This window comes from Glandiceps talaboti, chromosome 10 (genome assembly GCF_964340395.1).
Source record: "Glandiceps talaboti chromosome 10, keGlaTala1.1, whole genome shotgun sequence".
Taxonomy (NCBI): Eukaryota; Metazoa; Hemichordata; class Enteropneusta; family Spengelidae; genus Glandiceps; species Glandiceps talaboti.
This window is the reverse complement of record NC_135558.1, coordinates 1,202,349-1,214,704: the sequence shown is the minus strand read 5'-3', so window position 1 is coordinate 1,214,704 and position 12,356 is coordinate 1,202,349. Positions and strand designations below refer to the sequence as shown.

General features: G+C 36.3%; 1 protein-coding gene across 1 annotated transcript; it reads right to left on the bottom strand.

Moving 5' to 3' along the window:
• Positions 1-533: 533 nt before the first annotated feature.
• LOC144441251 (MAM and LDL-receptor class A domain-containing protein 1-like) lies at positions 534-11,490 on the bottom strand. Its single transcript, XM_078130808.1, has 10 exons — positions 11,407-11,490; positions 10,864-11,016; positions 10,036-10,410; positions 9,034-9,312; positions 5,668-5,769; positions 4,109-4,258; positions 3,272-3,613; positions 2,257-2,373; positions 1,138-1,254; positions 534-749 (listed from the first exon to the last, which is right to left on the bottom strand). The coding sequence occupies exons 2-10, from the start codon at positions 10,925-10,927 to the stop codon at positions 730-732; spliced, it is 1,566 nt and encodes a 521-aa protein (XP_077986934.1). The 5' UTR covers positions 10,928-11,016; positions 11,407-11,490; the 3' UTR covers positions 534-729.
• Between the last annotated feature and the right edge of the window lie 866 nt (positions 11,491-12,356).

Genomic DNA, 12,356 nt, shown 5'->3' with positions numbered 1-12,356 from the left:
AGAACATTGCTATCATAAACAATGCAATACTTTGTACGGTTGTGATGTTAATGAACCCATATATACCTGACATACTACAATGGCACATTACCACACATAGCTTCAATTATTTTTTTTCTGTCTTGAGTCTTGAAGGCTCAGTAATTAATGTTGGACTTAGAGAACATTTCTGAAGCCAATAACTAGCTAGCACGTGGTGTTAATTTATAAATGTTGTGAATTGATATGTACATATATTTGTGTATGGTTAGTTAGGTAGGTAAATAGGCAGGTAGCCTACGTATACTACACTCTACCTATCTTCCCCAGTCTGTCTGTCTGTCTGTCTGTCTGTCTGTCTGTCTGTCTGTCTTTCTTTCTCGCTCTCATCGATGTAGTCAGGATGAAAATATATGCTGAATTCATTTTATTTTATTTTTCTTAATACATGGAAAAGTTTACATACTTAATTTCAAAAGTAATACAATCGTTTAAAAATAGACAATTTTCGACATTTGAAATTATTTGTTAAGTTTACGGAATAAGTGCTATCATACAAGTATATGTTTCTATACTTCAAGATTGATTACAGGAATCATAAGGATATCACTCTCTTAAATTATTGTTTTTTTCGTGACAGTTTTGGTTTAATACCGTGTGTAACACATCCCAGTTTCTATATTACTTCAGGGTTCAAAGTTTGTCAGTCCTCGGAAATCTTGATATCCAAGAAACACTTGTCGGTGCAAATCATGGTTTCGGTGTATAAACTGAAAACGAGAAAGTAAAAATATATTGTTAAATTGGAGTGTAGTAAAAAATACGATAATTCCACATTGCCAAATCAAATCATACAGTCGGTCTTTTTTGGTGAAAAGAATGTCGCTGAATTCGGCTAATATGAATGATTCGTATGTGTTTCCTTTGTGACTAGAAATTACAACTCGGCCTTTTGCATTTCTGACAAACGGAAATTGCCTCGAACGGAAGTGACGTAATCTAGGTTAGCTCATCTGATCAGTACATGCGCAGACTGAAAACCAGGTTCATTGTTGCTCGTCACACTTTGTTCTTTATTTTTTAGGCCTAACACATGCTCTTATTCGTTGTTTGACTTCCACACTACTGGGAAAAAAATTCATGAGATTCGAATTTTACCACAATGAGCTTCGTCATTGTTGCTTGAGCAATCCTGAATGCCATCACATTCCCAGGAACCCGGTATGCACTGACCACTTTTACACTGGAACTGAGATGGATCACATGTACCATGATCTACAAGGAAATAGGGTCAATAGTGTAAGTAATCTGCAATGGACAATGATTGGGTAACTTTAGCCTATGGTAAAACTTGTAAATTTATAAAAAAGTTGAGTAGTAATGAAGCATAAGAGTGTATAGCTTACTCTATGACAAACACTAACGAATTACTGATGACATATATGTATGTTTTGTTTGTGTATATATCATCACCACTGATTGTGTTGCTGTTATGTGAACAAAGAAAGTACGGTAACTGTATATCCAACTGACGTTCTAAGTTGGTTCATACATTGTACAATGCAGTTAATTTTGGGGTTACCTATGTCGTTGCATAATCAATACACTTAATAAATTAATCGCACAAAAGCTCTCCATCAATATCTAGATTCTAGCACGGCTTCGGCTGAAATGAAAATTAGTATAACTGATGTGATTGGCTATATCTAAGTCGGTTATGTTCTATACACAAAATCGAATGTTAAATCTGAAAACAATTTATATCATTTAGGACTGATTGGGAAAATATTCAAAAACTTTCATGAGCTGTTTTTTTTCAGTACTAAATTAGATTAAATTTATTCCCCAAAAAATCATTTTGGTTCAAATGTTTGTTTAAATTACAAAGTAATGGTCAATTTCTCCTTTTCTGTCAACGTCACCCAAGCAAGGCAATACCCGCATATATGGGACCACTAAAATCGTTTACCATGGGCGCAGTGCATGTCATGGCATGGCGTTTAGCTTATATTGAGAGTGAAACGTTATTGAAAATCGGCATAAAAATAATTATTTCTGCCGATATCTTGTTTTAACAATAGAGGTTACTGTGTGAATGTGCTTAGAAACATGGATTGTATGCTCCCCTGGATATTGAAGAAATAATGATAGGTGTGCCGTTATAGGTCTTTGCCAAGGGTAATCATTGTACACTACTATGATGATTATGTTACAACATTCAATATGAAAAGGTGTTATTTTCAGCATGAAATGTGGACCATAGCAATATGTACGTACCGCAATCAAGTTCATCTTCATTCTGTGGACAGTCCAATATTCCATCGCATTCCCACGAAGCTGGTATACAACGTCCATCAGAGCTACACTGGTACAGCCCTGCTGTACAGGGAGTGCCTGGAACCGAACACAATTTATTCCCTTTGTATTTCAATACCATGTAAAGTTTGTACATTTGTACATGTATCATCTTTGATAAGATCAATGAAAATGCATAATGGCTTTTTCAAAGATTCAAATCAGAAACAATATAAGGATGACTAAAATGCCAAAAGGTTACCCAAATCAAGAAATATAATATAATATTTTGACTTTATAGTTAGCACATAATGCTGACGCCATGGCGGCGTAAATTCAAGTTATAGAATCAAAATTTGCTATTCATGGATGCTTTAAACGTGATGTTGACATTTCTTAGGTGTGTGATGTACATTGTATGTATTAGGGTAGATATGATTCGTATAGAAACAGTTTTGTCAATCGTATCTGGTGTATTTGTCTAGATACTGGGCATATTTTCTATCATACATGGTGAAATCCATCACTTTAACGTTACAGATCTGAAACAGTCGAAACTAAGTAAGTTATGAATCTCTCTGTGTGTCAATCTTTCTAAATTCCTCCCAATTGTAGCGACGCGATGCTCTTTCATACGTCTTATCTTGAGTCTCTTCAGGACAGCTGTGTGGTTGTAATTCACGTTTCCTTTTTTGCTTTTCTTTGTTGTTGTGTATTTTTAACTACAGAAGGTTTTGACACCCCCGTGGAATTTGCTGACTGTTTACCGAGATGCTTGAGTTCTAGACCCGAGTATGTCATGTACTACAGCTGTAACCATAGTAACTGTAGAGGGGTGACCTAATATTACTTTTTCGATAACCTTACGTTTATCATCAAAAGTCAGACGCTGGTCAACGGGTGTTGCAATTAGTTTGACACGTATACAAATATGACAAAACTGGCATCAAATATAAGCTATATGTAAAGAAAGTGTGTATGTTATAGAGAAACTTACAAGATCCCAGTTTCAGTGTGACGTCATCAATGGCAATATCACTGGTGAAGCCAGAACCAATGTATCCATCAAACATAAACCTGAAGAATTCGTCTGAGCTGATGTCCAATGATACGTTATGCCATTGGTCTCCTTGGTCTTCAGATACTGTGAAAATTGGCTGGCCAAAAGTACTCGAATTCTCATACAACAGGCTGACCTCAAGGCGTCCCATCGTGTTACCAAACATATGATAGTAAAAATTCAGACAAGCTGGCTCCGTAATAGGATGAAATAGGGGCGAAAAGAGTCGAGCATGGTCATCTAAATCACGCGTTGATGACTCCAAATAGATATATTTTCCTGAGGAACAGAGAAAATTTACACTTTTAATCGTACATTTTCGATCTAAAATAGATATAAAAAACACAATGAATGGCATCCATACTTCCCTGCCTGCGTATAGTATGCACATGTACACAGAGAAACAAGCTCATCGATTGGCATGCATGCACGCATGCAAACATGTATAGGTAGGTAGGTAGGGAGGGGGGGAGAGGGAGGGAGGGGGAGGGAAGGAGGGAGGGATGGATACATAGATACATAGATACATATATATATACATACATACATACATACATAGTACGTGTGTGCGTGCGTGTCACGTACGTACGTACATACATACGTACGTACATACACGTACACACACACACCCACCCACCCACCCACGCACGCACGCACGCACGCACGCACACACACACACACATACATACATACATACATACATACATACATACATACATACATACATACATACATACGTACGTACGTACGCGTATGACCAAATGGGGTACCTACCAGAACCAGTTGTATGATCTTCACTAGGACCTGTCCTGACAGTTGAAGTAGAACCTGTTCCCACAATCCAGTCGAAGTCATCACGGATATATTGTATGAAACCACAAATGTCATCGACCTCGAAGTAACACGCGAATGGAAGGGTATAACCTGTACATGCAAGATTGTGTCAATTATTAGCAATATCAAAATCTAGAATAGATCATAGTAAAACTGTTATATTTGCAGGCAATACTTTTATCGAATTAGTTGTATTTTGTCTTTGACGTAAAAGTTACCAATGAAGGTTTATTACGATGGAAGTGATGCCAACTTTGTGACATTTTTTGTAAGAAAATCAGAAGTGTGACTAATTCGACGGCCATCATCTGTGGATTTCAGTAAAAGAGATCAAAGTTACCAAGAATGGACATCATTTCTAGTGACTGCAACAATCACAGTGAGTTCTCTATCACATTCTTTTGCCGAAAAAAATAGATTTTTTAGCTGAATTAATGACATGGGATATATATATATATATATATATATATATATATATATATATATATATATATATATATATATATATATATATATATATATATATATATATATATATATATATATATATATATATATATATATATATATATATATATATATATATAGGAAGTCAGTGGTAAGATTTGTCCGTAGTACAGTGCTCGATACGTCTGCACGCAGAGCGGAGTATATGTTGAGGGTAGAAGAAAATCAAGTCGGGTTTTTCATCAACATCTCCTGACGAGTGATTTACTCACGAAACAGGCTTGTAGAGACGAAAAACCCGACTTGATTTTCTTCTACCCTCAACATATATATATATATATATATATATATATATATATATATATATATATATATATATATATATATATATATATATATATATATATATATATATATATATATATATATATATACATATATACATATATACATATATATATATATACATATATACATATATACATATATATATATATATATATATATATATATATATATATATATATATATATATATATATATATATATATATATATATACATATAATTTCATTCTTCTTTCGCCAAGTAGAGTGCTCGATCACCTTGGAGAGCTATCATACATAAAAATGAAAGAAGACGAGTCTGATATTACATAGTGGAATTACACTACGGACCGTTTCACCCGAAGGATCGTCAGGTGTATTACTGACGATCCTTCGGGTGAAACGGTCCGTAGTGTAATTCCACTATGTAATATCAGACTCGTCTTCTTTCATTTTTATGTATATATATATATATATATATATATAACTCGGTGAGTATCAATCTGCTAAGACAGTGCTCTATACCGCAGTGGCAGAGCGCAATAGTTTATAAAACAATATATAACTATATATAAAACTATATATATATATATATATATATATATATATATATATATATATATATATATATATATATATATATATATATATATATATATATATATATATTCATTATGCCAAAGTTTGCAAAATCTCAAAAAAAATCTTCGGCCTCATGATCACTTACCTATTTTGTTGAACATGACCGAAAATGCATGGAAGCCGCTCTGGGTGACACTTGAGTCAGATTCGAACCGAATTTTTACGGTACTATCTAGAACAAAGTATACTGCATCGGACAAGAAAGCAAAGTAAAATGGAAATGTTAGCGATATTTCGTTATGGACCAATCCATTTTAATGTCCTTACACTGAACTGAAACTGAGATTGCCATATTTACTTTTGAGGCAGATTTATTGACTATTGTCTTCCCTAAACGAATCTCTCTCAATATGTTAGCACACATATTCTAGTTCCCTTACCGGCGATAACTTTCTCAAATATTAGATCATTGCATAATAAGATGGACGAACTTTCTGCCCAGGTGAAATATGACGGGGATTATCGAAGGAGTAGCTTGTTGTGTTTTACTGAAACATGGTTAAAAGAAGATTCACCTGACATAGATCTTGAGGGGTTTACTTGTATTCGCCATGATAGAGACAAGGAAAAAACTGGAAAAAGCATAGGTGGAGGACTTTGTATTTTTGTTAATGACAACTGGTCAAACAACTACACTATTCGCGAAACTGTGAGTACAAAAGATCTTGAAATCCTAACAGTTTCATTCAGACCCTACTATTTGCCCCGGGAATTCGGACAGGTGACGGTAATACTTGTGTATGTACCTGGTCCAGACAATACAGCAGCAGCCGAGCGCATAGCGCAGAGTTATAATGCAGCTGTTAATCGATCAGTCGACCAACCCGTCTTCATTCTCGGCGACTTTAACATGTGTGACATCAGTAGTCAACTGCCTAATTTGCAGCAATATGTAACATGTTCAACACGTCTGAATCGCACCCTGGACAAGTGCTACGGTAACATCAGTGATGCCTTTTCTGTCAGAAGTGCGCACCCACTTGGTCGGTCTGATCATGACGTCATCCATCTTCTTCCAAAATACAGGCAGAAATTGAAGACTTAAAGACCAAAGACAAAGGTTATAAAACATTGGACATCTGATAGTGTAGAAATACTGCAAGCATGTTTTGAGTGTACGGACTGGTCAATGTTTTTCGACAGTTGTTCAGATAAAGAAGAACTAAGTGATACCATAATTTCATACATTAAATTTTGCGAAGATTCTTTCATTGGAACAAAAACTATACAGGTGTTTGCAAATACCAAACCATGGGTACGTAAAGATCTGCGTAGTCAATTGGCAGAAATTAGGAAAGCGTTTAAACAGAGTGATACGATTAAGGTCAGAGAACAACGTAAAGTGTTTAGAAGTATGGTTAAGCAAGCTAAAATTGATTACAAGAATAAGGTTGAAGACAATCTCAGTAAAGGTATAGCAAAAGATGCCTGGAAAGGCCTTAATACGATTATGGGTAAGAATCAGAAGACGAAGGGAATAAGTACTGATGACCCCCTAGGTTTTGCAAATGAATTGAATCAATTTTATGCCAGATTTGATATACATGATTTTAGGAGTGAATGTGATACTATTTCTCAATCTCTTACTCCATCGCCAGTCACTATCGAAGAGAGAGAAGTTGCTTCTTGCTTTTTAAAACTTGATCCTTCCAAAGCCTCTGGCCCAGATGGCCTGAAGGGTAAAGTTTTAAAAACATGTGCTTTGCAGTTGAGTGGAGTGTTAACCCGTCTATTTCAACTACTTTTAAACACTTGTTTCGTACCCAGATTATGGAAAATATCTAACATAATCCCTGTCCCTAAAAAAAACAAATCCGAATCAATTGAATGATTACAGACCAGTTTCACTGACATCAATCCTTGCCAAATGTATGGAAAGGCTAGTTAGTAATCAGCTAAAAACGTCTGTGGCCGATCGCTTGGACCCTTTACAATTTGCTTACAAGCCCAAAAGAGGGGTAGAGGATGCTAGTGTGACTCTTATAAATCTAATTGCCAGTCATCTCGATGACGCCTCAAACTACACTCGAATTCTATTCATGGATTTTTCTTCTGCCTTTAACACAATCCAACCCCATCTGTTGATTAAAAGGCTAATACACTTACAGGTCAATCATACAATCGTGCTTTGGATTAGGCAGTTTCTAAGCGATCGACCACAGCGTGTCCTTGTAAACGGGCATATGTCTAGTGAACTAACGTTAAATACGGGTGCTCCACAGGGATGTGTCCTGTCACCCATGCTGTTTTCAATTTACACAAACGAAGTCAGTATTTCGAATACATTGTTAACTTTAATCAAATTTGCCGATGACATGGCGTTAGTTGCGAGACTGAAAGATGAAGATTCCTTGTCAAACTACTTCCTTGAAATAGGTCATCTTTGCTCTTGGTTCAAAGATAATTTTCTTACGTTGAATATTGCAAAGACAAAAGAATTAGTTCTTGATAATCGTAGAAAGTCAGATACAATCGTACCCATTAATATTGACGGTCAAAATGTGGAAATAGTGTCATCGTTCAAGTATTTGGGTTCTCACTTAGATCAGGACCTCAATTTCAGGATAAACACCGATAGTATATACAAAAAGGCTCATCAACGCCTTTTTCTTTTGAGGAAACTCAAGAGCTTCGATGTTAGCACACATATTCTAGTTTCTGTTTATCGCTGCTGTATTGAGAGTGTTTTGACATTTAATAGTGTCTCTTGGTTTGGTCACCTTTCCGTTAGAGATAAGACAAGACTTTCGAGAATTGTGAATATGTGTAGCAGACTTGTCGGGGTAAGGTTCACTGAGCTTGGAGATCTGTAGAAACAGGCTCTCCGTAGGAAAGGTCTGTCAATTCTAAAAGACCCATCCCACCCATTATATGACAGATTTCAGTATCTGCCTTCAGGTCGCCGGTTGCTGGTGCCTAGGGCAAAGAAAAATATATTTAAGAAGTCGTTTGTCCCATCTGCTGTCGCCGTTTTAAACGCAAATATGCCGAAATCACTGACAAGGAGCAGGGCTCCAACACCTGTCAGTCGAGACTTTTAGTCAGTCTTGGACAGTTTATATTCAATTTGTGTGTGTTCCGTCTTTTTACTCTGCTGCTTCTGTAAGTTGTTTTTGTCGTTATTGTCATTGTAGCCTGGTGCCGAAGGCAAATTTCCATTGTATTGGATAATAAAGTATATATATATTTATGTATATACAACGTTTCGAAGATGGTAAACGCCTAGTGTACTAGTCGATTATGTTTAAGATTATCCAAATGGGCTGATTGATTGATTGATTACTAGTTCTACCATCAAGTCATTTGAAAACACAAAAGAATATTTGAATATATGATATGATTTAAGTAAGAGTGTATAATGAACAAAATTTTCCAGAATTCAAGATCCAGTTCGATCGATCGATCAAAAGAGATCGAGATCGAGATCGAGAGAACGAGAGAGAACACTTACATGTTCCATTTTGACCTGGTGGGACGTCACCACAGAATCTGATGTCTTCTATAATGACTGCATCACACGAACACTGTGAACAAGTTTCTATACTGAAGTCATCAAAATAGATAGCCAGATACTGGTTTGGTTCGACAGAGAATGTATAACTGCAGTTGTGGAAGTCATCATAGTTGCTGGGATAGTTAGGACTGTTGATTTGGTTGAAGTCATTGTCAATGTATCGGTTACACTCATCAACTGGTTCTGGTGTCGCTGTGGTCGGACCGACAGTGGTGGCTAGGTATACGTGAAGAATGAGTGGAAATAATGATATACTATTAGTATCAGAATGTCACCTTGTGTTGTTCATTCTGCCATGGGACTTACAGTGCTCACGACACTTTTGTATTTATTAGGGAATATCATCAGCTTGTGTTGTTCGTACTGCCATGGGATTTACAGTGCTCACTTTTGTATATATTGATTAGGGAATATCATCAGCTTGTGTTGTTGGTCATACTGCCGCTGGTCATGGGTCTCTTCGAAGTGTCGAGGAGAATATGTTCAAATATTGACGTTGGTGATACCGTGTTGTGTAGGACATTACTACCAAACAAACAGGTGGTTGTACGTCACGATAATCTACGGCTACGTCATTGATTTACCAGTTCACGAATTGGGACTCAGAATCACATATTTCCCCCGTTTTTTCCTTAAATTAAACTTGCGCAGGTATAGATATTTAATTCTCCGATATTTTTCTTCTATAAAAAAAAACAAGGAAATGTTGGGAATACAGTATATGGTTGTAAATTACACAGCTAAACAGTTTATTCTATTTGGTGATGAGTGTTTGAAGAGTTCAATTGTGGCCATGATTAAACAAAATCAAATAGGGTTTTGGTCTCGTGTTAACGATCATGAAATTGGCGTTTTTGTTTTCATGCCGGGAAGGAAAACCTGCCAGTTTGGTGACCGTTATACATTAGCCCACTACCAAATACGTATAGGGGTACATACCAAGGGTTGGACATAAGCCGTAATCAATTGTGACATCATCGATTGCAATGTCACCCAAATACCCAGTTCCAGAGATACCATCAAAGGCCACGAAAAAGCTAACATCGGAATAAAAATGGGCCTCTGCATAAAGCCATTGGTCACCGTGGTCGAACTGAGATCTCCACAGAATTGTTGAATCGTCCGTCTGATTTAGGGTCGTACCGAACACTTTTACTAATCGTACAGTAAGCGTGTTTATTTGATCACCATACATGTGATACCAGAATGACACACAGACGTCGCCATTGACTGGATTCATTATTGGTGATCGTAGACGGGCAAGATCTCCGAATGTACGGGGTGATGATGTTTCGATGAACATATAGGCTCCAGCTGAAATATACGAAAATTAGATTTGAGCGAGGGTTGCTTAACTTTATGGAACAGTGAAATGAAAGGGTATCTTACCCACCCCACTCACCCCACCCCACCCAGCCAATCCCAACCCCACCAAATCCCATTCATAGTCTTTTGTAAACCTGCAAGGTAAAACAAATGATTAGTAAGATGACGATTAGATCTCCTCTCATCTCATTTGCATAATGCGGGAATTCTACATGATGAACATAGTCAAGATTCACAGAAAAATTTGAAGTGAATTTTGTAAAACATCATGGATAAGTTCTTTTCAAAATAGATATATCAGCTCCGTCTTACAATTGAAGTCCTCAGTAGTCTAAAATATGCATGTTAGCTGAATAATTATGAATTCGATAATTATTGTAGATATTTACAAAGAAAATTTAAAATCTAAAATTACAGTATCGGTTTGGTGACGTCACTTACTTGCGTCGTCATAGGTATGGTCATTTGTTGGCCCAGTGTCAGAGCTAGGTGTTCGTCCAGTCATTCTGAGCCAATCAAATTTGTCAGTTTTATCTTGAGAATATTCACAAACGAACAGACCTTCGAATGAGCATGTATATGGAAGATCATACCCTGAAAATGATGAATTTGAATAAATTACAACCCGAAGTATTAAATAATGAAACAAGTATTATAAGTCATTTTGTGTGCGTTTTTACATACACACGGATGAATACAATATTCCCTTCGCAAATATTTCTATTGCAAATCACATCCCACGAAGGTTTTACGCGAAATTCATTTTCGACCAGTCAAATGAAGAACTTACACATTCGTAGAATAAAAATAAGAATTAGAAGAAAGGAAAGGGTTACAAGACGTAAGTTAAACAATTTCATTATACTTGGTATATCTTCGAAAAGAACTAAAAATAACTGATTTAGAAGTAGATAGCGAAATTCCATTTTAACGTGCAAATGGCCAAAAACTATGAAATTCTCAGGACATGATTCCTAGGTTTACCTGGTAATCCTGGGTATAAAATGACATTGGCCTGGAAGCCCTTAGCATGCACGGAGAAATCAGTTTCAAAGATAATTTCGTTCAGTCCATCTTCATATTGAGGAAATAGGGTCACTACAAGAAATTATCATCAATGTCACTGAGGTCACACTACATGTATGACCTGATGTCATACATACCTCCATATATATATAACTCGGTGAGTGTCAATCTGCTAAGACAGTGCTCTATACCGCAGTGGCAGAGCGCAATAGTTTTGGTAGTACTGGAACTCTTTCTTGGTTGTAACTTGGAGTTTCACGCATTGTGCGATCATCAGACAACTTGTCTGATGATCGCACAATGCGTGAAACTCCAAGTTACAACCAAGAAAGAGTTCCAGTACTACCAAAACTATATATATATATATATATATATATATATATATATATATATATATATATATATATATATATATATATATATATATATATATATATATATATATATATATATATATATATATATATATATACATATAAGGTACGACCAATTAACTTGATGTCATACATACACCTCCAAAAAAGGTCACACCACACTACCTGATGTCATACATACCTCCAACAAAGGTCACACCACACAACCTGGTGTCATACATACCTCCAACAAAGGTCACACCACACAACCTGATGTCATACATACCTCCAACAAAGGTCACACCACACAACCTGATGCCATACATACCTCCAACAAAGGTCACACCACACAACCTGATGTCATACATACCGCCAATAAAGGTCACATTACACAACCTGGTGTCATACATACCTCCAACAAAGGTCACACCACACAACCTTGTGTCATACATACCTCCAACAAAGGTCACACCACACAACCTGATGTCATACATACCTCCAACAAAGGTCACACCATACAACCTGACGTCATACATACCACCAACAAAGGTCACA